General features: G+C 44.7%; 1 protein-coding gene across 1 annotated transcript in view; it reads left to right on the top strand.

The window, feature by feature from the left end:
* Positions 1 to 9,508: 9,508 nt before the first annotated feature.
* Positions 9,509 to 26,977, top strand: part of LOC124150117 (high affinity cAMP-specific and IBMX-insensitive 3',5'-cyclic phosphodiesterase 8B-like) — a 263,092-nt gene continuing 245,623 nt past the window's right edge. The window contains exon 1 of the mRNA XM_048392389.1: positions 9,509 to 9,752. Within this exon, the coding sequence (XP_048248346.1) occupies positions 9,728 to 9,752 (25 nt within the window). The 5' untranslated portion in view covers positions 9,509 to 9,727. The remainder of the gene's footprint in view (positions 9,753 to 26,977) is intronic.

Here is a 26,977-nt window from a genome sequence, read left to right as displayed (position 1 = left end):
TCTGGTCCAGACTTAATGTTTTACAGTCTGCCGTCATATAGCTGGAATACTGAGTGCGGCGTAAAACAACAAACAAACAAACTTTGGATTCTTCCTACCCCGGAATAGATGGTTTGGTGAAGTTGTAAAGACTACTACGGAAGAGGCTTCTTTGGAAGATTAAAAAACCCACATAAATGCCGGTTAAAAGAAAGCATACAATAAAATTGAATTTGACCACAAAAATACAAACGTCATCAAACTGTTATTTGGCTAAAAACAGTCCCCGAAAAACAACAATGACACCCGTATCAAATACCATGGAATAGCCATTTTCTGTTTCTTCCTGTTAGCCACCATCAAACATGGGGGTGTACTTTCTTTTGCCCAGCAGTTTATTTCATGTAGAAGTAGACCCATCAATCCATGTCCAAAGGAATACAGGGGCGGTCGGATAGCCTAGTGGATAAAACGTTCGCTCGTCACGCCGAAGACCCGGGTTCGATTCCCGACATGGGTACAATGTGTGAAGCCCATTTCTGGTGTCCCCCGCCGTGATATTGCTGGAATATTGCTAAAAGCGGCGTTAAACCATACTCACTCACCCAAAGCAATACACATCACATTATGAGTTACAGGATGTTCTTTTAATAGTTAACAAACCTACCCAAATAGCAGAAAACAATCAGACATTATTTTTTCCCTGAGTGAAAACCTGATAAAAAGGTTATCGGACGACTGTTCAGATGAGCCGCGACTTAAGACCTGATGTACTCTACTGTCATGCTCTGGTGGTGGAGAGAGGAGACAATGCTTGTGTACCCCGGACTGTGATTATAATAGTGTCACGCTAGAATGTCACAAATAAAACGACACATTAACAATTCATCGCCTGAGCAAACCTCTCCTTGGTCTCAACATAAACAGACACAGACATATGGGCACAGGGGCCTCCTTGCTTATGTATAAGAGAGCTCAAGTGGTTTGGAGAGAAGCGGTATATTTGCTAAGTCTTCGGTCCAGCTGACGAGAGGACACCACCGACACTGTGTTGCGATAGCGCATTATATAACCACGCTTGTTGACGACGAGTGTAGCGCTGAATCACAGTGAGTACACTTCTGTTACATTTTTTCCGTTTATTTGTATGCGTCCCTGTACGGAAGGCAGCTCGGGAAACTATACATTCACAACATACCTGGAGATGTCCATGGGTGACCTGCTTTTATGCTGAACTCACGATTTCTCATTCAGATGTACAGCGTTAGCGAGGACTGTTATGAAATGTAACATGATGAGGGCATGATGAGTAAACTCTGTGTATCGTGCATGCGTGGAACATATAGCACTTATACCGTTGCTGGATCTGGGCGTGGGCGTGTGGATTTGTTTGAGTCATTGTTGTGCCTGCACATTAAAACACATCGTATATAAACGATAGGACATGTTTAATAACGTCACAGGGGTGACTCAACCCCTGTGGGAAAGTGTTGAGCGCTCAACCAGTGACTGAAGAGGTTACCTACAGCCTCCTCGCAAGCGAGTTGATAACACCACCACGTTCTCGCATTGAGACACATACACTCGTTTTCCTTTTTAATTGGACACCTTAAACATGATTTAGAAATGGGACAGGACCCCTGAAGACCCGGGGTAGAATAGATCTTCAGCAACCCATGCTTGCCGTAAAAGACGACTATGAAGGGATCGGGTGGTCAGGCTCGCTGACTTGGTTGATGATGCATGTCATCGTATCCCAATTGCGTAGATCGATGCTCATGATGTCAATCACTGGCTTGTCTGGCCCAGACTTGATTATTTACATGTAGCTGGAATTAAGCTAAGTGCGGCGTTAAACAACAAACAAACTAGAAATGGGACAGACAATCCTAATAGTAGTGCCTAAATGTAGAAAAAAACTAATTTATTACTTTTGGACGTTCCTCTGCGAAACGCTGACCTGTCTGTGTGTGATAGAGAAGAACTTTTAAAAATAAAATGAATAATGGATTTTTGTGTGCCGTTATTTTTCAAGTAGGATGGGTGATTGTATTTTTCGTATCAGGAGAAATGCTTGCCGCGACTGGCGTCCAGTTCTGGACATTTTGGGACAAATAGTGACCAGAAGAGAAATATTATACTGGGATCCAAAATAATGAACCTGTCGTTGGAACCAACTTTAATGCGTCACCTACTACTCTCATAACTACACCTGAATGAGTCACTGCAAATCTATACACAGCATGTACATGTTTTTTGAATGTTCATCAGCACATTAATCCATACCAAATGTGTTCAGAACAATTTCTAAATTTACGATACAACTAAACCCTGCCAGCAGTATATAACATAAGCGTTACCACGACACCCCATAACAGTGTACAATCTTATAAACTATGTCATTCATCCACACACAAACATTTCTGCGTTGCTAGTTTCAACACATGCCGAATTTCCCCTGCTAGACGCCGTGTATCGTATACACATAGGGGTTCAGTACAACAGTAAATGAATGATCCAAATTTGAAAGCGCACACTGAATGGTCCGATCAAGACTTAACGCCGTACGCTAGGGCTCCAATCTCCCCGAGTATCATGTGGCCCATCTTCATAACATTAAGGGGGCCACGGGTGGCCCAGTCGTCTTAGGCCCCGCAATTCAATGTGCAGAAACCTATGATTGTGGGTTCCAATCCTGGTTCGCCTCGATTATGTTTCTAGATTTTTTCAGCAACATACCTAAAGTGGTTAACGTCTGAGACCTGCATCACTTCGGGCTTTTCTCCCACAATAAGCACCGCGATATAACTGGAATACTCTTAAAAGCAGCGTTAAATTTAACTCACTCACCTCCTAAAATATGCTGTCTCTTTTGAACGTCGGATCTCCAACAGACGCCAAGTCTTCAATAAACGCCGGGTCTCCAACAGACGCCAAGTCTTCAATAAACGCCGGGTCTCCAACAGACGCGAGATCTCCAATAAACGCCGGGCCTACAGCACTCTCCTATTCTCCAATAGACGCCGGGTTTCCCATAGACGCCGAATTGGACTACAGTGGGTTTGTGGCCCCGAGCATTATGCGGCCTATCTTTACAACTCCTAATAACCCGTCTCCATTAAACGCCAGGTCTCCGATAGATGCCGGGCCTTCAATAAACGCCAGGTCTCCGATAGATGCCGGGCCTTCAATAAACGCCGGATCTCCGATAGACGCCGGACCTTCAATAAACGCCGGATCTCCGATAGATATGTCTGGAGAAATACACACACGGGGTCAGTTAGAGGGTTGCGGTAATCGTGGTTGAAACACTTAGATATAACTTTGTTTTCAAACAAATTCACATGGAAGAATATCATTACTAAAGGCAAGTTTAGGATTACCAGACGGGCGATGGCGTTTGACCTTCTATTTGTCTGTATCACCTCGAAACGACGTGTGTCAGCCTCCCTACGTAAGACTTATTATCTCCTACGTAGGAGATACTAAGTCCTACGTAAGAGATATTAAATCCTACGTAGAAGATACTAAGTCCTACGTAGGAGATAGTGATTATAGGCCATACTAAGTCCTACGTAAGAGATAGTAAGTCCTACGTAGGAAATACTTAGTCCTACGTAGAAGATACTAAGTCCTACGTAGGAGATACTAAGTCCTACGTGGGAGATAGTGATAATAGGCCATACTAAGTCCTACGTAGAAGATACTAAGTCCTACGTAGGAGATAAATATTCTAGTCCATACCAAGTCCTACGTAGGAGATAGTAATTCTAGGCCATACTAAGTCCTACGTAGGAGATACTAAGTCCTACGTAGAAGATACTAAGTCCTACGTAGGAGATACTTAGACAAAAAAAAATCACCTTGGCCCCAGTACGCTTCCGTAACTCCCTCACATAATTATGTGGATGTAAACTGATGGCTTATAGGCTGTCTGCACGTCACGACAAAACCGAATCACTAGACCACACGTTCCAGGATAAGAGTTCACAGAGACATTGTTTACGCAAAAAACCCAACCATAACGGAGTCGCCGTAGTGTGACTGAAATGACGCCGATGTTAACTCGCGGTAGTGTCCGTATTTTAACAGCCGCACCAAACATAAAATAAACTGTTTGTGAAATCTACCCACCCAGAAACTGTTTACTTCAAGTAATCTTTGAACATATTCATTCATTTCACATCGACATTGTTTCAGCCTTATAGGGTCTTTGTTCATGCTGTCAACCACTTGTCTGTGTGCACCGGTTCTCATTGTATTGCCCGTGCTTTGGAGGATAACATGGTGTAATATCAATGCGAGCGGACCGGACTACTGTGGGTCTTCAGCCGGTTATTTGAATGGTGGAGTTGGCAGAAACTGTGAACAAGACAACTCTCTCCCAGATAGATTAGATCGCCTCCATGGTCTAGTGGTAGAGCGTTTGCCTGGAGAACGGAATGCCCGGGGTTCGATCCCCGGCCGCGTCATACCAAAAGAGGTTAAATGATGGTACTTGTTGCTACACTGCCTGACGCTCGACATTAAGGAGTTAAATAGGGCTGGTCGGCTCGGAGTCAGTATACTGTGTCTGAGTGGGGTGCTCATGTTAAACTGAGGCATGGTACCTCAGTGTGCGAGCACTATGAAATCGACACAGTCTTGATTAGTACAAGCAGCCACACACACACACACACACACACACACACACACACACACACACACACACACACACACACACAAAAACACACACAAAAACACACACACACACAACAACACACACACACAAACACACACGCAAGGGCAATACTTTTGAACGCGACGTTAAACCCCATGTCACCTTACCCATTCAGATTATGTGCCCCCGATAGACACAATATGCTTGCATCCCAAAACTCGCCGAGTTGTTGCAGTAGCCTTAAGCTAGGACTGGCAAACACATACATACGTTTCACTTGGGGTATTCTGACTCACACGTTCTGAAATGCCCTCGCGATAAAAACCTATCTAACGGGAACTCGTTTAGTAATCTCTAAGATTAGACTTGCGTAACAGAACGTCCTTACTTCTTCACGGATCTGTATTCACTTGTCTACGATCCATCACCGTGATAAATGTCAATGGCTTTGTTGATGATGTTGATGATGATTACAGAACAGATATAACGTGTAATCAGATGCACGAAGCTGAAGTACGACATTAATTATGACAATTCATAGATTCCCACGAATTGTATAGTTGTTCATGTTACAGCGTGATATTTCTTTGTCTTAAAACATATTTAATTTCGTATAAATTTGATGATGCGTTATTAAACTTAATTTCTTAAAGAACGGCGTCCAAGTGTATTATTTAAAAAAATGTTTCAAAATGAAACCACCTGTTTCATACCACTTCTTTCTTTATCACACAGTTCATATTAATAACTCATCCCTGTCAAGTGTTTTTGACATGCAGCTATTTAAACTTTTCCACATCCATTTTCAAACAATAATTGACAGATATCCTTGAAAACGTCACGACCATTCATCTTACAACAGACAAGTCATTGTTGGAATGATCACGCCATTAGTCACGTTGTGTCATATAGTATTATAAGAGGTGTATAAATCTCGTTATCCATGGGGCCCTCTTGAATATATCGTATACCTTTCTTATGGATTACTTAATCAGACGTTTATATATACATGTATGTATATGCAGCTTGAAAGCGTTTATCGGTCGTCCGTTGCTAGAATTCTGAGATTGTGAGATTGGAATTAAATAATGCGATGGAGGGGACCCTGGTCAAAACAGGACATCGATATAGGAAACACAACTACAGCATGTTAAACATGGCTAAGTATATCCTCCAAAACTACAAAACACAAAATACTATAGTGTGGTATGCATGATGATAGCGGTGTTTATCATCAAGGCTTCATAATCGATAAGATTTCAGAAATACTCACTTTTCCACAACAGTTTCATATACTGAGATGTTGTCTAAGGCATCAGCATTAATATTTTGTTTTTGTGTTAAGGTCACACTCGCATGAGCATTAACAAGTTAGGAAACGGTTTTGGGAGTTTAAAAACCCCAAACATTTGAAAGGTCTTCTGAGAAAGCACAGAGCCCAGATAATTGTACGAATAATCACAACCAGAAACTGTTTTTTGAAAGGACTTTTCTGCAAATTAGCCGGAACATAAACAAATATTACATTGCCGAGATGGTAATTATCGTAGTTGCCCTAGGAAGAATTTCCGTTATACCATTGCATGGAAAGCCAACATAGAGTGATGCAGGTCATAGATATTTACCGTTTTCGTCAACACGACGAGTAATGGTATGGTACTGACAGATAAAGGATCTTCGTCGGAGCAAATATTTGATTCGAACTCACGCAAACATTGCTAGGAAAAATGCTGCATAACATTTTACGGCGCTTAGACCCCTGCACCACCTCTGCCCACTTATGTGCATATATAACTACTCTTTAACCGTTATATAAACAGTATTTATTTACGAAAGCACTATCTCTATATATCATTAATAAAAGCGACAAAATCCTTTCCATATTCAAAAGAAATTTTAGCCCCCCAAAGTCGAGTGTAATATTCCGAGTATATCATGAGCATGATTGTGTTTATGAATCACTGTCAAATAATGATGATACCAGGTGTTCGCGAAAAGGTGAGCGTATCCTGTCCCACCAGTGGCACCCATCTCAAACACATGCAAAGTCAAGTCAATTGTTCACCTGAAAAAACACGGGAACATACGGTACAAGTCCAAATAGGGCATCACTCTTGTCACTGATGCGTCAAATATGGAAATGTCCTCCACATGTCCACATATAACGTTTTGAAATCTTAACTGAAACCTTGAATGTTGTAATCTTCATCCAACAACTTCTGAGCACGAGTTGCATGACGCTCTTTGAAATCTTGGTTTGTTGGTTGGTTTGTTGTTTAACGCCGCACTCAGCAATATTCCAGCTATATGACGGCGGTCTGTAAAATAATCGAGTCTGGACCAGACAATCCAGTGATTAATATCATGAGCATCGATCCAAGCCATTGGGATCGATGACATGTATTAACCAAGTCAGCGAGCCTGACCACCCGATCCCGTTAGTCGCCTCTTACGACAAGCATAGTCACCTTTTACGGCAAGCATGGGTTGCCGAAGACCTATTCTACCCCGGATTCTTCACGGGTCTGAAATCTTGGTAGAAAGAGCTTGCTCGATTGTACCTCAAAAGGTGTGAAATGTAGACACCAAGGGCTGTAGCTGCAGGAACATTGCTCGATATAAACGGAAAGTTGAAGTAAAGTCATCCCTCTTGTAATACCGTCTTGTGGAGAGTATTTTGTCCCTCTGAATCTCTATGCATAGATCTAAATATGTAACAGATGCGGCGGTCTCGCTGGTCTCCTTTATTTCTAGTCCAGGTGGGTAAATCAGTGGAAGGGAATTTGATGTTTGATGGTTATTGAACGATATCCGATTGTCGATACACCTGAAGCTTAAGTTCAACGTCTTGACCAAATGACCTTGTTTTAACATTGCAAATCCGAGCAGGAATGCTGATTCACATATGCACAAAGGAACACATCAGTGAAAAGGGGAGAGCAATTGGTGCCCATGTGGATACCTCCCTCTTGCCTAAATGTCTTACCTGCAAATTATCAATGAGGAACTCCGTCATTTCGCATACTGTTTTCTTCAGATGGCATTTTTGACAAATTGACCTGAAGCTCTGAAGTTAGATACGTAACTATGGTCACCACGTTTTGCAAGAAAAGCCCCATGGATCAAGGAATTAAGTTTTCCTTTTATCATGTGGGATAGAGGTGCACAGTGTTGAAAAGTCAAATGTTTTGAGAGAATTAATCCTGGTTCTTTTCTGAGATTGCAAAAAGTTAAACTAATCCTTTGAGTTTTTGAGAATCCACATGGTATTAATTCCACTTGTCTCAAATACTTTCTGTGAATATATAGAAAGTCCTGCCTTGATTGTATTGAGGATTATGGTTATTCTTTTAGACAGGGATTTGTTGGTACATTAGCAGGACCAAGCAAAATATATCTCTCTGTACGAGTTTTTATGGAGGAATGGAGATGTCTTCAAGTTTTGAAGTCAAGTCTAAAGTTGATGGTACTGATGCATGGTTTGGGCCGATTTCTTCCTCAATTTACAGACTGGCCTGGTTTGTGGTATTATTTGATATGTCATTTATACCAAGTTCTTTGATTAAACAATTAATATAGTGATGCTTACATATAATGGTTATTATATTTGAGACCTTGTCAATGGGAAGAACTACATACTTTATAGGGCTTTTATATCCTGACTTTGGATGACAACTGGCTGGGACAGAATGGGTTTGTTCCATTTCTGTTTCCTCTTTTTTAGTTTGTGCATTCTACCAATGACAACACCACGCACTGACCTAACCACACTGAAGGACATGCAACAGGCTCTTCTTCTCTGTTGGCACATGCGTCGACAACATCCATATTGATTTTAAAGTTGTGATCCCAATTGGTAGGAGGTTGCTCACGATATTTTGGTGTTACTGACGAAGGTTGTTATTGTTAATGATGGAGAAGTCGCCTGTGATTATATGACCTAGAGATTGGTAGCAGTAGGATGAGTCCTATGGGAACTCCTGGATGCAATATTTCTAGCAATAACATCATCCGTCGTCGATTGGTCTACATGGCCAACATTTCAAACATCTCGTTTGCTGTCTGAATCTAGGCTGAGGACCGAACGGATGGTGGTGTTAGCTCTTGGGTCGCTCTGGCGTTGATAGATTCTCAATAGATTCCCCTGGAGGATTCGTGTGTAGGAACATGGTGCCGTGGTACCTACCGCCTTTGGTTGGAGGCGACTACAGGAGTAATTGGCTACAATGTGTGGCCTGGTGTGTCGTCGTACCATGACAACGTGGAAGGTGTGAACAACTGGTGTGGTTAGTCAAAAAACACATCCAGTGGACGCCTGCGTGATGTTGCTGACTGTGGCGTCACATTCACTCACTTACTCGTCTTTCCTCAGATCAAACCGAGTACCAATTGTGTACCAGTACCGAATATTGCCTAAACGTGTGGAATAGGAACTGAATCTTGCTTGACCAAGTCTCACTTGGACATACACTTGGTTCATAATATTATTTCTAAACCTGATGATATGTTAATACACCCCTGTGAGAATCCTGGGTGGAAATGGTCTTCAGTAACCCATGCTTGTTGTAAGAGTCGACTAACGGGATCAGTTGGTCAGGCTCACTGACTTGGCTCATGCATCTCATCGATTTCAAATTGCGTAGGTCAATGCTTATCATGTCAATCACTGGATTGTCTGGTCGGACTCGATTATCTACAGACCGCCGTCAAATAGCTGCAATATTGCTGAGTGTGAAACAACGAACAAACGAACAAACAAACTTACGACATGAGATAAGGAGACACTATTTTTGGTTTCGCAAACGAGCGCATGTCTTCCTGTATAATGACACTGGGTAGTTTCAAATATTGTCCCCAAGCATGACTCTACTTCCTAGTTAGTCATAGCAGTTCACAATGCGAATGGTACAGTGTGTGTAAGAAGGACACACAAAGGAAGGAAACGCGTTTCCAGTCAAAATCACACCGTGCAATATGACTGGCTTCCCGCGTTGTATGCGCTGCACTGATGCAGAGGCAAGGGATACCCAACACGCTGCTGTGAAATTAGATTATTCTCACTAGTAATTACACGATCTGTGGACGGACATGGAAACAAGTGACGCTGCACAAGGTATTGTTTATATTTCCTGATTGACATGCACGAAATTACATGTAATGTTGCCCTTGTGCACCGTGCACCACCCACTCCCTGTGCTGGTTCATTGCGTCAGAGTGTTGAGAATGACCAATTGTGTGTTTCCGGTTATTGGAGGGTGTGGTCAATACCATCCCTGACTCGCTTTGGGTCAGTGGTATGACCGGACAGAAGGGTGTATGTGGAGGGTAAATTGATGAATGTTCCTGTGCCGGATAGAAAGTACATGACTAATTATTAATATAAATCATTGGAACATTTCTCGACACTATCATGTCTTGCACGATAAATCATAGAAGATGTAAGCAGCATCCACATCATTTGCTGATTGACGATAAAATTGGAATGCTTACAAACAATCGAGGGTAGGACGGCGTGTGAGGGAGGGGTTGGAGGGTAAGACGGCGTGTGTGGGAGGGGATGGAAGTTAAGACGGCGTATGATGGAGGGGATGGAAGTTAAGACGGCGTATGGTGGAGGGGTTGGAAGTAAAGACGGCGTATGGGGGAGGGGTTGGAAGTAAAGACGGCGTATGGTGGAGGGGTTGGAAGTAAAGACGGCGTATGGGGGAGGGGTTGGAAGTAAAGACGGCGTTTGGTGGAGGGGATGGAAGTAAAGACGGCGTATGGGGGAGGGGTTGGAAGTAAAGACGGCGTATGTGGGAGGGGTTGGAAGTAAAGACGGCGTATGGTGGAGGGGATGGAAGTTAAGACGGCGTATGGTGGAGGGGTTGGAAGTAAAGACGGCGTATGGTGGAGGGGTTGGAAGTAAAGAAGGCGTATGGGGGAGAGGTTGGAAGTAAAGACGGCGTATGGTGGAGGGGATGGAAGTTAAGACGGCTAATGGTGGAGGGGTTGGAGGGTAAGACGGCGTATGGGGGAGGGGTTGGAAGTAAAGACGGCGTGTGGTGGAGGGGATGGAAGTTAAGACGGCGTATGGGGGAGGGGTTGGAGGGTAAGACGGCGTGTGTGGGAGGGGATGGAAGGTAAGACGGCGTGTGGTGGAGGGGATGGAAGTAAGACGGCGTATGGTGGAGGGAATGGAAGTAAAGACGGCGTATGGGGGAGGGGATGGAAGTAAAGACGGCGTATGGTGGAGGGGATGGAAGTAAAGACGGCGTATGGGGGAGGGGTTGGAAGTAAAGACGGCGTATGGTGGAGGGGATGGAAGTAAAGACGGCGTATGGGGGAGGGGTTGGAAGTAAAGACGGCGTATGGGGGAGGGGTTGGAAGTAAAGACGGCGTATGGTGGAGGGGATGGAAGTTAAGACGGCGTGTGATGGAGGGGTTGGAAGTAAAGACGGCGTATGGTGGAGGGGTTGGATGTAAAGACGGCGTATGGGGGAGGGGTTGGAAGTAAAGACGGCGTATGGTGGAGGGAATGGAAGTAAAGGCGGCGTATGGGGGAGGGGTTGGAAGTAAAGACGGCGTATGGGGGAGGGGTTGGAAGTAAAGACGGCGTATGAGGGAGGGGTTGGAAGGTAAGACGGCGCATGGGGGAGGGGTTGGAAGGTAAGACGGCGCATGGGGGAGGGGTTGGAAGGTAAGACGGCGTATGGTGGAGTAGATGGAAGTAAAGACGGCGTATGAGGGAGGGGTTGGAAGGTAAGACGGCGTATGAGGGAGGGGTTGGAAGGTAAGACGGCGCATGGGGGAGGGGTTGGAAGGTAAGACGGCGTATGGGGGAGGGGATGGAAGGTACGAACGGCGGCGTATTGGGGAGGGGTTGAAAGGTACAACGGCGTATGGGGGAGGGGATGGAAGGTAAGACGGCGTATGGGGGATGGGTTGAAAGGTACAACGGCGTATGGGGGAGGGGATGGAAGGTAAGACGGCGTGTGGGGGAGGGGATGGATGGTAAGACGGCGTATAGGGGAGGGGATGGAAGGTAAGACGGCGTACGGGTGAGGGGCTAGAGGGTAAGACGACGTATGGGGAAGGGTAGATATTGTAAGCATGGACATCAGGGTAGATATTGTAAGCATGAACACCAGGGTAGATCGTGTGAGCAGGGACACCAGGGTAGATAGTGTGAGCAGGGACACCAGGGTAGATAGTGTGAGCAGGGGGAAGATCGTGTGAGCAGGAACACCAGGGTAGATCGTGTGAGCTGGAACACCAGGGTAGATCGTGTGAGCAGGGACACCAGGGTAGATAGTGTGAGCAGGAACACCAGGGTAGATCGTGTGAGCAGGAACACCAGGGTAGATCGTGTGAGCAGGGACACCAGGGTAGATAGTGGGAGCAGGGGCACCAGGAACACCAGGAACACCAGGGATTCCAGGGTAGATAGTGTGAACAGGGACATCAGGGACACGAGGGTAGATAGTGTGAGCAGAAACACCAAGGACACCAGGTAAGATAGTGTGAGCAGGGACATCAGGGACACGAGGGTAGATAGTGTGAGCAGAAACACCAAGGACACCAGGGTAGATAGTGTGAGCGGGGACACCAGGGACACCAGGGTAGATAGTGTGAGCAGGGACATCAGGGACACCAGGATAGAAAGTGTGAGCATGGACACCAAGGACACCAGGGTAGATAGTGTGAGCAGAGACACCAGGGACACCAGGGTAGATAGTGTGAGCAGGGAAACCAAGTAGATAGTGTGAGCAGGGACACCAAGCTCACCAGGGTAGATAGTGTGAGCAGGGACACCAAGGACACCAGGGTAGATAGTGTGAGCAGAGACACCAGGGTAGATCGTGTGAGGAGGGAAACCATGGACACCAGGGTAGATAGTGTGAGCAGGGGCACCAGGGACACCAGGGTAGATAGTGTGAACAGAGACACCAGGGACACCAGGGTCGATAGTGTGAGCAGGGAAACCAAGGTAGAAAGTGTGAGCAGGGACACCAAGCTCACCAGGGTAGATAGTGTGAGCAGGGACACCAGGGTAGAAAGTGTGAGCAGGGAAACCAAGGTAGATAGTGTGAGCAGGGACACCAAGGACACCAGGGTAGATAGTGTGAGCAGAGACACCAGGGTAGATCGTGTGAGGAGGGAAACCATGGACACCAGGGTAGATAGTGTGAGCAGGGACACCAGGGTAGATAGTGTGAGCAGGGGCACCAGGAACATCAGGGACACCAGGGTAGATAGTGTGAGCAGGGGCACCATGAACACCAGGGACACCAGGGTAGATAGTGTAACCAGGGACACCAAGGACACCAGGGTAGACAGTGTAACCAGGGACACCAGGGACACCAGGGTAGATAGTGTGAGCAGGGGCACCATGAACACCAGGGACACCAGGGTAGATAGTGTGAGCAGGGGCACCAGGACTACCAGGGACACCAGGGTAGATAGTGTGAGCAGGGGCACCAGGAACACCAGGGACACCAGGGTAGATAGTGTAAGCATGGACACCAAGGACATCAGAGTAGATAGTGTAAACAGGGACACCAGGGTAGATAGTGTGAGCAGGGGCACCAGGAACACCAGGGACACTAGGGTAGATAGTGTAAGCATGGACACCAAGGACACCAGGGTAGATAGTGTAAACAGGGACACCAGGGTAGATAGTGTGAGCAGGGGCACCAGGAACACCAGGGTAGATAGTGTAAGCATGGACACCAAGGACACCAGGGTAGATAGTGTAAACAGGGACACCAGGGTAGATAGTGTGAGCAGGGGCACCAGGAACACCAGGGACACCAGGGTAGATAGTGTGAGCAGGGGCACCAGGACTACCAGGGACACCAGGGTAGATAGTGTGAGCAGGGGCACCAGGAACACCAGGGACACTAGGGTAGATAGTGTAAGCATGGACACCAGGGACACCAGGGACACAAGGGACACCAGGGTAGATAGTGTAAACAGGGACACCAGGGTAGATAGTGTGAGCAGGGACACCAGGGTAGATAGTGTAAACAGGGACACCAGGGTAGATAGTGTGAGCAGGGGCACCAGGAACACCAGGGACACCAGGGTAGATAGTGTAAGCATGGACAACAGGGACACCAGGGACACAAGGGACACCAGGGTAGATAGTGTAAACAGGGACACCAGGGTAGATAGTGTGAGCAGGGACACCAGGGTAGATAGTGTAAACAGGGACACCAGGGTAGATAGTGTGTGCAGGGGCACCAGGAACACCAGGGTAGATAGTGTAAGCATGGACCCCTGGGACTCCAGGGACACCAGGGACACCAGGGTAGATAGTGTAAACAGGGACACCAGGGTAGATAGTGTGAGCAGGGACACCAGGGTAGATAGTGTAAACAGGGACACCAGGGTAGATAGTGTGAGCAGGGACACCAGGGTAGATAGTGTAAACAGGGACACCAGGGTAGATAGTGTGAGCAGGGACACCAGGGTAGATAGTGTAAACAGGGACACCAGGGTAGATAGTGTGAGCAGGGGCACCAGGAACACCAGGGACACCAGGGTAGATAATGTAAGCATGGACACCAAGGACACCAGAGTAGATAGTGTAAACAGGGACACCAGGGTAGATAGTGTGTGCAGGGGCACGAGGAACACCAGGGTAGATAGTGTAAGCATGGACACCAAGGACACCAGGGTAGATAGTGTAAACAGGGACACCAGGGTAGATAGTGTGAGCAGGGGCACCAGGAACACCAGGGACACCAGGGTAGATAGTGTGAGCAGGAACACCAGGGACACCAGGGTAGATAGTGTGAGGAGGGACACCAAGGACACCAGGGACACCAGGGTAGATAGTGTAAGCATGGACACCAAGGACACCAGGGTAGATAGTGTGAGCAGGGGCACCAGGAACACCAGGGACACCAGGGTAGATAGTGTGAGCAGGAACACCAGGGACACCAGGGTAGATAGTGTGAGGAGGGACACCAAGGACACCAGGGACACCAGGGACACCAGGGTAGATAGTGTAAGCATGGACACCAAGGACACCAGGGTAGATAGTGTGAGCAGGGGCACCAGGAACACCAGGGTAGATAGTGTGAGCATGGACACCAGGGACACCAGGGTAGATAGTGTGAGCATGGACACCAGGGACACCAGGGTAGATAGTGTGAGCAGGGGCACCAGGAACACCAGGGACACCAGGGTAGATAGTGTAAGCATGGACACCAGGGACACCAGGGACACCAGGGTAGATAGTGTAAGCATGGACACCAAGGACACCAGGGTAGATAGTGTAAACAGGGACACCAGGGACTCCATGGACTCCAGGGTAGATAGTGTAAGCATGGACACCAAGGACACCAGGGTAGATATTGTGAGCAGGGACATCCGGGACACCAGGGTAGATAGTGTAAGCAGGGACACCAAGGACACCAGGGTAGATAGTGTGAGCAGGGACACCAGGGACACCAGGGTAGATAGTGTAAGCATGGACACCAGGGACTCCAGGGTAGATAGTGTGAGCAGAGACACCAGGGACACCAGGGTAGATAGTCTGAGCAGGGACACCAGGGACACCAGGGTAGATAGTGTGAGCAGGGACACCAAGGACACCAGGGTAGATAGTGTGAGCAGAGACACCAGGGACACCAGGGTAGATAGTGTGAGCAGGTACACCAAGGACACCAGGGTAGATAGTGTAAGCATGGACACCAAGGACACCAGGGTAGATAGTGTGAGCAGGGACACCAGGGACACCAGGGTAGATAGTGTAAGCATGGACACCAGGGACTCCAGGGTAGATAGTGTGAGCAGAGACACCAGGGACACCAGGGTAGATAGTCTGAGCAGGGACACCAGGGACACCAGGGTAGATAGTGTGAGCAGGGACACCAGGGACACCAGGGACACCGGGGATGATTGTTTGATCGTGGTTGTCATTGTGACTGATATATGCCCTTCCACATCATGTGAAGGCACCTGTTCTTGCGTCAGTGTATCTCGTAGTTACACTACGTGCACTTTCCAACATCAAAGACACGAGCAAGGAGGTTACCTCGTTTACCGTGACTCCCTAACTATCTTTGCTGCAGGCGTAATTTCACGGTCCACGAACACCTGTCTACAAAGAAAATGCAATCAGTCAAGTATGAAATATCCCAGCTGACAAGAAGAGTTTGTTTAAGTCATCAAATATTCAGTCAGAAATCGCATTACATTGGTTCCAAAGCATAGATTAACCTGAAACAATACTCAATCAATACAAGCATATTAGCAACGGACTCGTCCGGTCTGTACACCGTGGTCGCCCATCACGCCTTTTCTTATCAAATCCGTCTTATGCCTATTCCTTTAGAGCTTCAATAGGATTGGCCCCACGCACTTCGTGAGTGTTGTAAGATGAGGTAGGTCGACCCTACACGCTGAGTTTCTGCATGGACCGCTGATTTAGTGTTGGGTCACATTTCAACGATCACAAAATCAGTCAAGGTTTGGTTTACTATATTAAAGGTTCCATTTGGCATAAGGCTCCATAAGGCTTCATGAGGGACTGTTATGTGTTGGCTATGATGTCCAATACTCATCTACTGGCTCATTACAAAACATACATACTAAGTTTCCTGAACCTCTTCCTGAACGATACCATCTTGACGTTCAACACTTCCCGCATCGTCAGACCGGCTCATCATGAGTTCGAATCTCAGATTCGCCCCGTTTGTGCGTGCTCATGGGTTCACTAAAGTTGAAAACGTCCGGGACCTGTGTCCCTTTAGGCTTTTCTTCTGTAGAGAGTGTAATAAGCAACGTCAAACCTACCTCACTGACTCAATCGAGACAGGAACGAAGATGTATGCATTTTATCAATAATATCTATATAGACCAAAGTCCGTTGCTGTTGAATACTCTAAAGAGCTCCTTAATTTTTTATGTGAATTTATTCGGCTCAGCTTTGACCAAGGAAACCGAACCAGTGGAGCTTGTGTTCTACATGTAAACACGCACTATGAGGCCAGTGGTTCCGCTCGCCACCTGTGTTCTACATGTAAACACGCACAATGTTGCCGGTGGTTCCGCTCGCCACCTGTGTTCTACATGTTAACTCGCACAATGTTGCCAGTGGTTCCGCTCGCCACCTGTGTTCTACATGTTAACTCGCACAATGTTGCCAGTGGTTCCGCTCGCCACCTGTGTTCTACATGTAAACACGCACAATGTTGCCGGTGGTTCCGCTCGCCACCTGTGTTCTACATGTAAACTCGCACTATGAGGCCAGTGGTTCCGTTCGCCACCTGTGTTCTACATGTAAACACGCACAATGTTGCCGGTGGTTCCGCTCGCCACCTGTGTTCTACATGTAAACACGCACTATGAGGCCAGTGGTTCCGCTCGCCACCTGTGTTCTACACGTAAACACGCACAATGTTGCCAGTGGTTCCGCTCGCCACCTGTGTTCTACATGTAAACACGCACTATGAGGCCAGTGGTTCCGCTCGCCACCTGTGTTCTACATGTAAACACGCACTATGAGGCCAGTGGTTCCGCTCGCCACCTGTGTTCTACATGTAAACACGCACTATGAGGCCAGTGGTTCCGCTCGCCACCTGTGTTCTACATGTAAACTCGCACAATGTTGCCAGTGGTTCCGCTCGCCACCTGTGTTCTACATGTAAACTCGCACAATGTTGCCAGTGGTTCCGCTCGCCACCTGTGTTCTACATGTAAACACGCACTATGAGGCCAGTGGTTCCGCTCGCTACCTGTGTTCTACATGTAAACTCGCACAATGTTGCCAGTGGTTCCGCTCGCCACCTGTGTTCTACATGTAAACACGCACTATGAGGCCAGTGGTTCCGCTCGCCACCTGTGTTCTACATGTAAACACGCACTATGAGGCCAGTGGTTCCGCTCGCCACCTGTGTTCTACATGTAAACACGCACTATGAGGCCAGTGGTTCCGCTCGCCACCTGTGTTCTACATGTAAACTCGCACTATGAGGCCAGTGGTTCCGCTCGCCACCTGTGTTCTACATGTAAACTCGCACAATGTTGCCAGTGGTTCCGCTCGCCACCTGTGTTCTACATGTAAACACGCACTATGAGGCCAGTGGTTCCGCTCGCCACCTGTGTTCTACATGTAAACTCGCACAATGTTGCCAGTGGTTCCGCTCGCCACCTGTGTTCTACATGTAAACACGCACTATGAGGCCAGTGGTTCCGCTCGCCACCTGTGTTCTACATGTAAACACGCACTATGAGGCCAGTGGTTCCGCTCGCCACCTGTGTTCTACATGTAAACTCGCACAATGTTGCCAGTGGTTCCGCTCGCCACCTGTGTTCTACATGTAAACACGCACTATGAGGCCAGTGGTTCCGCTCGCCACCTGTGTTCTACATGTAAACACGCACTATGAGGCCAGTGGTTCCGCTCGCCACCTGTGTTCTACATGTAAACACGCACTATGAGGCCAGTGGCTCCGCTCGCTACCTGTGTTCTACATGTAAACACGCACTGTGTGGCCAGTGGCTCTGATTGTCACCTGTGTTCTACATGTAAACACGCACTATGAGGTCAGTCGTTCCGCTCGCCTATCTGTGTTCTACATGTAAACACGTACTATGTAATTAAAGTTCTTCACGTAAACACGCACTATGTGGCCAATGGCTCCGACTGCCATCTGTGCCTTACGTTTAAACACGTACTATGTTATTTAAGTTCTACATGTAAATACGCACTATGTGGCCACCTGTGTTCTACATGTAAACACGCACTATTTATAAACATATGTCCCTAGTATTTACGAGGGAAGGGTTATAAACCAATACATACGGTAATTGTTGCTAGTCCACTATATGTATCATATTTGGTAATTGAAACACATTCATGCCTGAAAGTTACCTGATACAAAATCTTCAAGCTTAGATCACAATTCCATTCTATTCCATCTGTTTTCAAATATGCACACACATGTATATGTACAAAGAACAAAGCAGTCGGTTGCTAGTTTGAATAATGTATAATTTGTTTGCGGCAAACTGTAGTCTTTGTTCAATCCTTATCCCCCATAGACCTCAGTGTCGATCCGGACTTGCCGTTATTGACGTCAGAGACCATTTTGTTTTTGTGCTAAAATCTTCTGTTAACTGCAGTGAAATCCCAGCTGCTTCCTGAATAAACTCAGTTTGTATGGCAGTTGACGATGCACATACCTCCCTGACGTATGTGTGTTTAAATATAGACACTTCAAAGACAACCCGAACACGCTTCCGGTATATCTACACATAAACATTGCATCACGGTAACATTCACGTTTGTGGTGGAGTATCACGTACACCTTCTGTTGGTCACATGAGTTCACATCAGTTCACCTTCTGTTGGTCAATGAGTTCACCTTCTGTTGGTCACATGAGTTCACCCTCTGTTGGTCACATGAGTTCACCTTCTGTTGGTCACATGATTTCACCTTCTGTTGGTCACATGAGTTCACATCAGTTCACCTTCTGTTGGTCACATGAGTTCACCTTCTGTTGGTCACATGAGTTCACCTTCTGTTGGTCACATGAGTTCACCATCTGTTGGTCACATTATTTCACCTTCTGTTGGTCACATCAGTTCACCTTCTGTTGGTCACATCAGTTCATCTTCTGTTGGTCACATGAGTTCACATCAGTTCACCTTCTGTTGGTCACATGAGTTCACCCTCTGTTGGTCACATGATTTCACCTTCTGTTGGTCACATGAGTTCACCTTCTGTTGGTCACATGAGTTCACCTTCTGTTGGTCACATGGGTTCACCTTCTGTTGGTCACATGAGTTCACCTTCTGTTGGTCACATGGGTTCACCTTCTGTTGGTCACGTGAGTTCACCTTCTGTTGGTCAGATGAGTTCACCTTCTGTTGGTCACATGAGTTCACCTTCTGTTGGTCACATCAGTTCCCCATACTCAATAAAAAATACTATCAATCCCGTAAAATATCTCTACATCTTGCGGTCACAATAAAACACCATTTAACAGTCATATTTGTAGTCTTCAAATATGTCACCCAAGTAGGTTTTATGGCTGTGTTCGGTCAGGAAACGTGAAATAAGCAAACTGTTATGAGACACGTTTTTTTCTTCAAATCCAGTGAAAGGTTTAGGAAATGTTAAAAAATATATTGGGTAAAACATCTACACCCAGTACGACAATATCCCCGCCATACACCGTATGATGATGTCTCCCTTATCTACATGTAGCAACGTCAAGGTACCTGTAGTAGTTTGAACACAGTCATTACGCTAAGCCTGTTCTCAAGTGTCATTGATCTGTATAAAGTGGGGTCTCCTAATAAAAGTCAATTGCAAAACAAGCCGAGTATATTTATTCTCCTGGTTGAAGTGATGTATTTGATCCTCTCTAGACTTCAACTATATATCACCTCACTGTTGTAAACCTCCAACAAGCACGGGTTGCTAGCATCTCACGAGAAGTGGATTTATGATGGAACTACTCTACGTTAGCGTGATAGTCAGAGGAGCCTAGCCCTCAAACCCGAACATCCACAGTGCACTGCGCGCAATTAGTTTCGTTTTCCCCTTGATCCAAACACGAGTATATATCTGGGAATGTGGAGGAGTATGTCTGTGGATATGCACTACTACTACTACTGCTACTACTACTGCTGCTGCTACTACTACTACTTCTACTACTACTACTACTGCTGCTGCTGCTGCTGCTGCTACTACTACAACTACTACTATTACTACTGCTACTACTACTACTACTATTACTACTACTACTGCTGCTGCTACTACTACTACTACTACTACTACTATTATTACTGCTCCTCCTCCTCCTCCTACTACTACTACTACCACTACTACTACTACTACTACTATTACTACTACTGCTGCTGTTGCTGTTACCACTTCTACTAGAATTGATCTTCATCAACCAATGCATATGGCAAGAGGCAACTAACGGAATTGGGTGGTCAGGCTCGCTGACTGGAAGATTACCTGAATGTGTGCAATAGTAACCAGTCTTGGTTGACCATGTCTCACCGAACGTGCAGTGAAGGGATACAACAACAATTACAATCACCACCACAACTACAACCACTACAACCACACTACTACTTACACTACCAACAACAACACTAGTACCACCGGCACCCACAGCTACTTCAGCACTGAATACTACGTAACACTGATTAATAATAAGAACAAAAGGCAACGGATTCTATGACGATTGCAGTCGCCACTTCTGTTTTGCTGTTGATGACGAAGAGGAACACGATATAGGGCATGGACAGAATTTAGCTAGAATGTCAGCTTTCGACTGACGATTACCCGACCTGGCTCCAAGTGCCAGACGAAATCAACCCATGTCCACACCTGCGGACATTCCGTTTGTCCGTAACATTGTCTTGTATCGAGATCTGGAGCATGTACCAAGGTCTTCCCATAAACGCAACAGCTTGTACGTCCCAGAGACTGTCTACTCCAGGCACGGACAATATAACATATCGATGAGTCATCAGTTCAATGGGTATCACAAGACTGTCGCGGGGAGTGACGGATGTATTATTTAGCGATCACAAACTACTACTACTACTACTTCTTCTTCTTCTACTACTACTACTACTACTACTACTACTACTACTACTACTACTACTACTACTACTATCATAATTACCATGATATTACTACTACTGCTACTGCTACTACTACTACTACTACTACTACTACTACTTCTACTACTATCATAATTACCATGATATTACTACTACTACTACTACTACCACCACTACTACTACTGCTACTGCTACTACTGCAACATTTCTACCACCACTACTAATACATCTACACTACTACAACTATTGTTACTACTACTACTACTACTACTACTACTACTACAACTCTACTTCTACTGCTTCAACAACCACTACTACTATACTGCTACTACAACAGCTATCCCACATATTGCTGCTACTGCCACTGCTAGTGCAACGACAAGAAATACCGTCAACAGCACTACCGCCGTGAACGCTATGTCAATGACAACCACAACTACTACTTCTGCCATCACAACACCCTACTTCTAATTGTTCTGCTAGTATCTGAATCACACTGAAACAGCTGGTCCTGAAGCAAAATTACGCCTGCTGTTGGCGGGATGTAGCCATTAGATCACGTGTACTATATATGTTATTCAATCACATCTCACAACTCACAAACTCAAAAGTTGTTGATGTGATCTTTGTGTCTTAAAGGCCAGTCATGCGTTCATTGTTCCCATATATTATTTAGTGTCATTTAGTCGTTTATATGGAAGCCTTTTAGGGACATTTTTTTTCTTGAAATTTCAAGTTAATATCTTGAAATTTCCACTTATGTATATTGAAATGTCAAGTTAGTGTCTTGAAATTTTAACTTAGTTTCTTGAAATTTCAACTTAGTATTTTGAACTTTCAAGTTAGTACCTTGAAATTACAACTTAGTATCTTGAAATTTCAAGAAAAAACTACAAAAACAAATGACCCTAAAAGGCTTCCGTACGTTCCACAAGCAATATAGTATATGTCACCTGCACCAAAAACAAAATTATCACGACCGGATACCCGAAATATATAACTCACCAAGATTCCTCGTAGAGAAGCGTACGTAAATATTACCGAATTCAACACGGCCGCTACCTACTTCTATCAGTATAAGATATATTGATGAACAACTTCTTTATTACAATTAGGAGCGACGTTGCGGTGTAGGTTGGAACACCGTTTTCAAGCAAGGAGAGTGCCATAGTGCTGCCCCAGACTCATGGTAGCCCTGACATATTGTCTGGAACGCGGGTCCGAGGCCAGATAACGGGGTAGTAGTAGCTAGACTGTACAATGCGTACACATCACCGTGGGTAGGGTGTCTCATAATACCCAGATGTTTTGAACTCATCAACCGTGTCAAAATCCTGTCAGCTGCCTGTGTCAAAATCCCTAGCACTATGTCTATCTGTAGACAATTTCTGTATTTTTACCTCCATATTTAACAATGTCAATATGTTCAAAATAATTATGAGTATTTTGTTAACAAAGCGGCGTAATAGTCTAGTGGTTAAATCGTTCGCTCGCCCCTGTGTTGGATTCTCCACGTGGGTACGATGTACCAATTCTGGTGTCGCCTTGTCGTGATATTACGGGAATATTGCAAGAAGCGCCGCAAAACCCAATTCACACACCCACAACCCCCTCTTGCGCGCTGACACGATTCAAACTATACCTCGTCCAAGATTGGGAAGCGAGAGCACTATATACACTCACGCAGAGGTCACGGGGCAAGCCAGGAAAACATTTCGATGAAGTAATAAATCTTGACAGCTACACAGGACTGTGTAGGATATGTAGAATGTATGTTTGACATTAACTACAGCGCTCGTATCTCGAAGTGCCATCCACGAATAGTTTATACTTGTTCTCTGTGTTCCCGAGCTCATGTCTATGATAGTCATTGTGTCCCAGTAATATCACAGGATGACAGAATAACATTACACGTCTAAATGGTCCCTGTAATAATTTAGGTGCGCAATTAACGACCTTTGGGACGCAGACTGTGATCGACTCAACGTTTCAAGGGCGATAGGGTAGCCTAGTGGTTAAAAACACAAATACACAGTGGGTGAAACCTATTCTTGGTGTCCACCCGAATAATCCAATGTTGTGGGTGAGTTCTAACACTGTCGAACGCGTCACAGAAAATTACGTCTCTCCGAGCATATGCCCAATCGCTGGCGTGATTATAATTCTACAAAGCAATAAAAATCAATTGTGTGTCCCACACACGGACATGGAGGAAAACATTACCGTCGATTTTTGATCGATGTCTATTGGGTGACAGGGTTCTGTGGGCTTATATAGCCGTTGACGTAAACACTCTTTTTTAGGTATATTTGATGGACAGTTTCTTGTACTGAGTTACAACAACACTCGCTCCACACATCCGGCTAGGACCACATACAGGGGACGGCACTGAATACAACACAGTCACTATAGGCCTATATTCTACATTATATTTATGACTCTAAGCTGAGCATTCAGGTACATATTTATGAATACCCCCAGAATATAATATATTTGATAACGGAACGAACGTAAACCTGTATTTAATATTCAACTACTGGTGACTTAATTCATACGAGATATACTGAACATGATCCAGTTGTTTTGAGCTTATCAAATATATTATTATCTCCATCAACTATTTTTACTTATTTTAATGCAATGCACTGAGATATATAATTACAATATTTCCTTACGACCATCGCCTACAGGAAACTTTTCACAAAAGCGTTGATTGCAAGGCAATTAATTAGATAAACTTTCTTACTGAGTTATCCATATTTCGAGACAAGCGTAGTACCCTTATTTTTCCGTTATGTTCTATATCGGCACTCCATTGTCATGAAATACGAGTTCGAGTTATCGAGGTTTCTGTGTATTGATCGTCAGCTATATTGTATACTATCATTGTTATCTTACAAACACATACTTTTTATGCAAATTGTGTGAATGGCGGGTGCTACCACCAGGACAGGACATGGCCTCAGGCCACAATTATTTTCCTTCTTTGCTACAGTGACATGTCAGCCCATCATAATTAATATCGGTCATAGGCTGTTCTCCTGTTGCATGCTGACCAACCTGCCACTTGTCACTTAAAGGTATTGGCCTGGATCCTCCAGCTAGATTTCGCAGTAACCACTGTCAACAATGCTCACCGGATGTTTCGAGCCGAAACACACTTGGGGGCAAGTCATGGGAAGCTGGAATCAATATCTTGAATAGACTGTGGTTAACAAAACATTTGCAACAAACTACAATGTCTAATCTTTCATGTAAGCTATCACAAGTCACTCCAAAAAAATTGGCACAGGTTAAGCAGCCCATTTAAACAGGGCACTATATTCTCCTATTTTCCTTCCCGGGGGTAACTGTGGTCTGAGACCACAAGCTTCCCCTTTCGGCAACGCCTGGTGTTATTACTGATTTTCATTGATCATTTCATATAATTTACACAGGTATTTTGCTTTTACGCCCGATGGAATCTGTTTGGTAGGATAATCGAGACTGGTTATTCTCTGGAGCTGACGTTTTATGGTTTTATGAAAATGTTTCTTGTAAGGCCTATTGAAATCTGAGACTTATCCTTTACTTCTCCGTACATCCACAACTGAGGGACCTGGGCCCACTTGCACAAAGCGATCTTGGCGCTAAGACTATTGTAAGCCTATGCTAAAGTATGGGAGTTACGATCATCTTAGCGCTAAGATCGCTTTGTGCAAGTGGGCCCAGGGCCCCGTTCCTCAAAGCGATCTTAGCACTAAGGCGATCGTAAGGCCAATACTGTAACATAGACTTATGGTCGTCGTAGTGCTAATATCGCTTTGAGGAACGGACCCCAGCACATTTCAACACAGTCCCTACTACCAAACATGCCTGTACGTAAAGTTTTGTCTCACTTTAATCATGCCAGCTCCTTCAATAATGTTGAAATGTCCTCTTTGCCAGTTGTTTTGTATTACTGGTCCTGCCTGTAATTCTGACATTTGAAAGGATGTAAGTATGTGATATGCACATAACATATGAAAGGTTTCGTATGCATGTTTTGATTACTTTGACCTATTCAGACGTTTGTCACAATTCATATCTAACTTCTAACATGACCTAGATGGCAGCCCTCTTGAAAATGACATTTGGGTTGATTTATGTATTATCTTTGTGTTATTTACAACGGATAATTCAGTGTGAAAACAGTTTGTTGTATATGCGTTATGCCAGTGTTCGAAATACCTGCCTGCCTGCCCGACCGTCCGAGACGGGTTGATTTCAACTCGGGCAGCCAGATTTTCAAATCCCCCTGCCCGACGGTCGGGTTATATTTCATATGTGACAATATTCTAAATATTTCCCGATGATAATCATTAATTCACATGTAAAGATGAATGATAAAATGTAACCAAAAAGAAATCCCGTTAGGTTATCCTGAGTAACATATGATTATAGTGGGCAGGCAGGTTTTGGTCAGGGCTGGCAAGTATTTCAGCTAGCCAGTCCTGTGGTCTGGCTGAAATTTTTGGGAGTTTCATACCCTGGTTATGCTGAAGCAAAGACGAAAGTATCTTAAGTTCAAAATGTAATAAAATTATTGTGGACTGTTATTGTGGGTTAAGTTTTGTGTACATTGCATGTTTGCTTTTTGAATTGTGTGTCAAGTTATATATATAACGATGGAAACGAATAAGGGAACAAAGGAAAATATAGGGAAATAAGCTTTACTGTCAGTACATTTGAAATAGTGCAAATTCAACACGCGTCAGAATCAAATGTTGAGATCTGTTTGTGTGCATTGTTTCCAACGCGTATTTGGCAGACTAGACTGGGAACCCATGATAGCATATCGTTTTACTGTGTCTAAAACTAAGTTCCTTATTCATTTCCATCAATGATTAGGCAACCGTTAGAGTCTCGGACTGCGTTTTATTCATATGCCAGTCAGTTTTATTCATATGCCAGTCAGTTTTATTCACATGCCAGTTAGTTTTATTCATATGCCAGTTAGTTTTATTCATATGCCAGTTAGTTTTATTCATATGCCAGTTAGTTTTATTCATATGCCAGCGAGTTTAATTCATATGCCAGTTAGTTTTATTCATATGCCAGTCAGTTGTATTCATTTGCCAGTTAGTTTTATTCATATGCCAGTTAGTTTTATTCATATGCCAGTCAGTTTTATTCATATGCCAGTTAATTTTATTCATATGCCAGTCAGGGATAATTTCCACTCATGAGCCTTTCCTATTGAACACTTCAAAAAGAAATATTCCAAAAGACATTTATTTATTAATTATTAATTTTTCGTTATCCTCATTATTAATATGTATTAACATATTATTTATTTCTTATTCAAATATATCCCCATTGAAATCTATAAAATCAGTACTTCAATTACACAATTGAGTACACTGCCAAATAAATGATCATATTTCCCTTGTTTTTTGTGTGTGTGAATTTTCTGTTACTCTGATTCGGGTCAAGCGGTTGACATAACTATGATCTGATGTAGTGTTTTTAATCAAGTATTAATGCAGATCATCACACTTGCTTGGGCGTACTTGATTTGTGAGTCTATTATAACATGGCATCCAGGTAAACACAATTTCCTTTCAGTTGTTTTAAAAAACGTTGATGTACATGTATGAACTTACTGATTCACACTGTAGAATAACGAATTTATGTAAACAGGCAAGATGATGTGTTCGGGCGCAGTGTTCAGTTGTTGGTTGCGTTTGTTCATACGAACGTTTTGCTATGACTGAAACATACTTAAAGTTTAT

Source organism: Haliotis rufescens, unplaced genomic scaffold, assembly GCF_023055435.1.
Source record: "Haliotis rufescens isolate VD_foot unplaced genomic scaffold, xgHalRufe1.0.p SCAF_1, whole genome shotgun sequence".
Classification (NCBI taxonomy): Eukaryota; Metazoa; Mollusca; class Gastropoda; order Lepetellida; family Haliotidae; genus Haliotis; species Haliotis rufescens.
The sequence above is the reverse complement of the archived record's forward strand: the minus strand, read 5'-3'. Positions and strand labels throughout refer to the sequence as shown.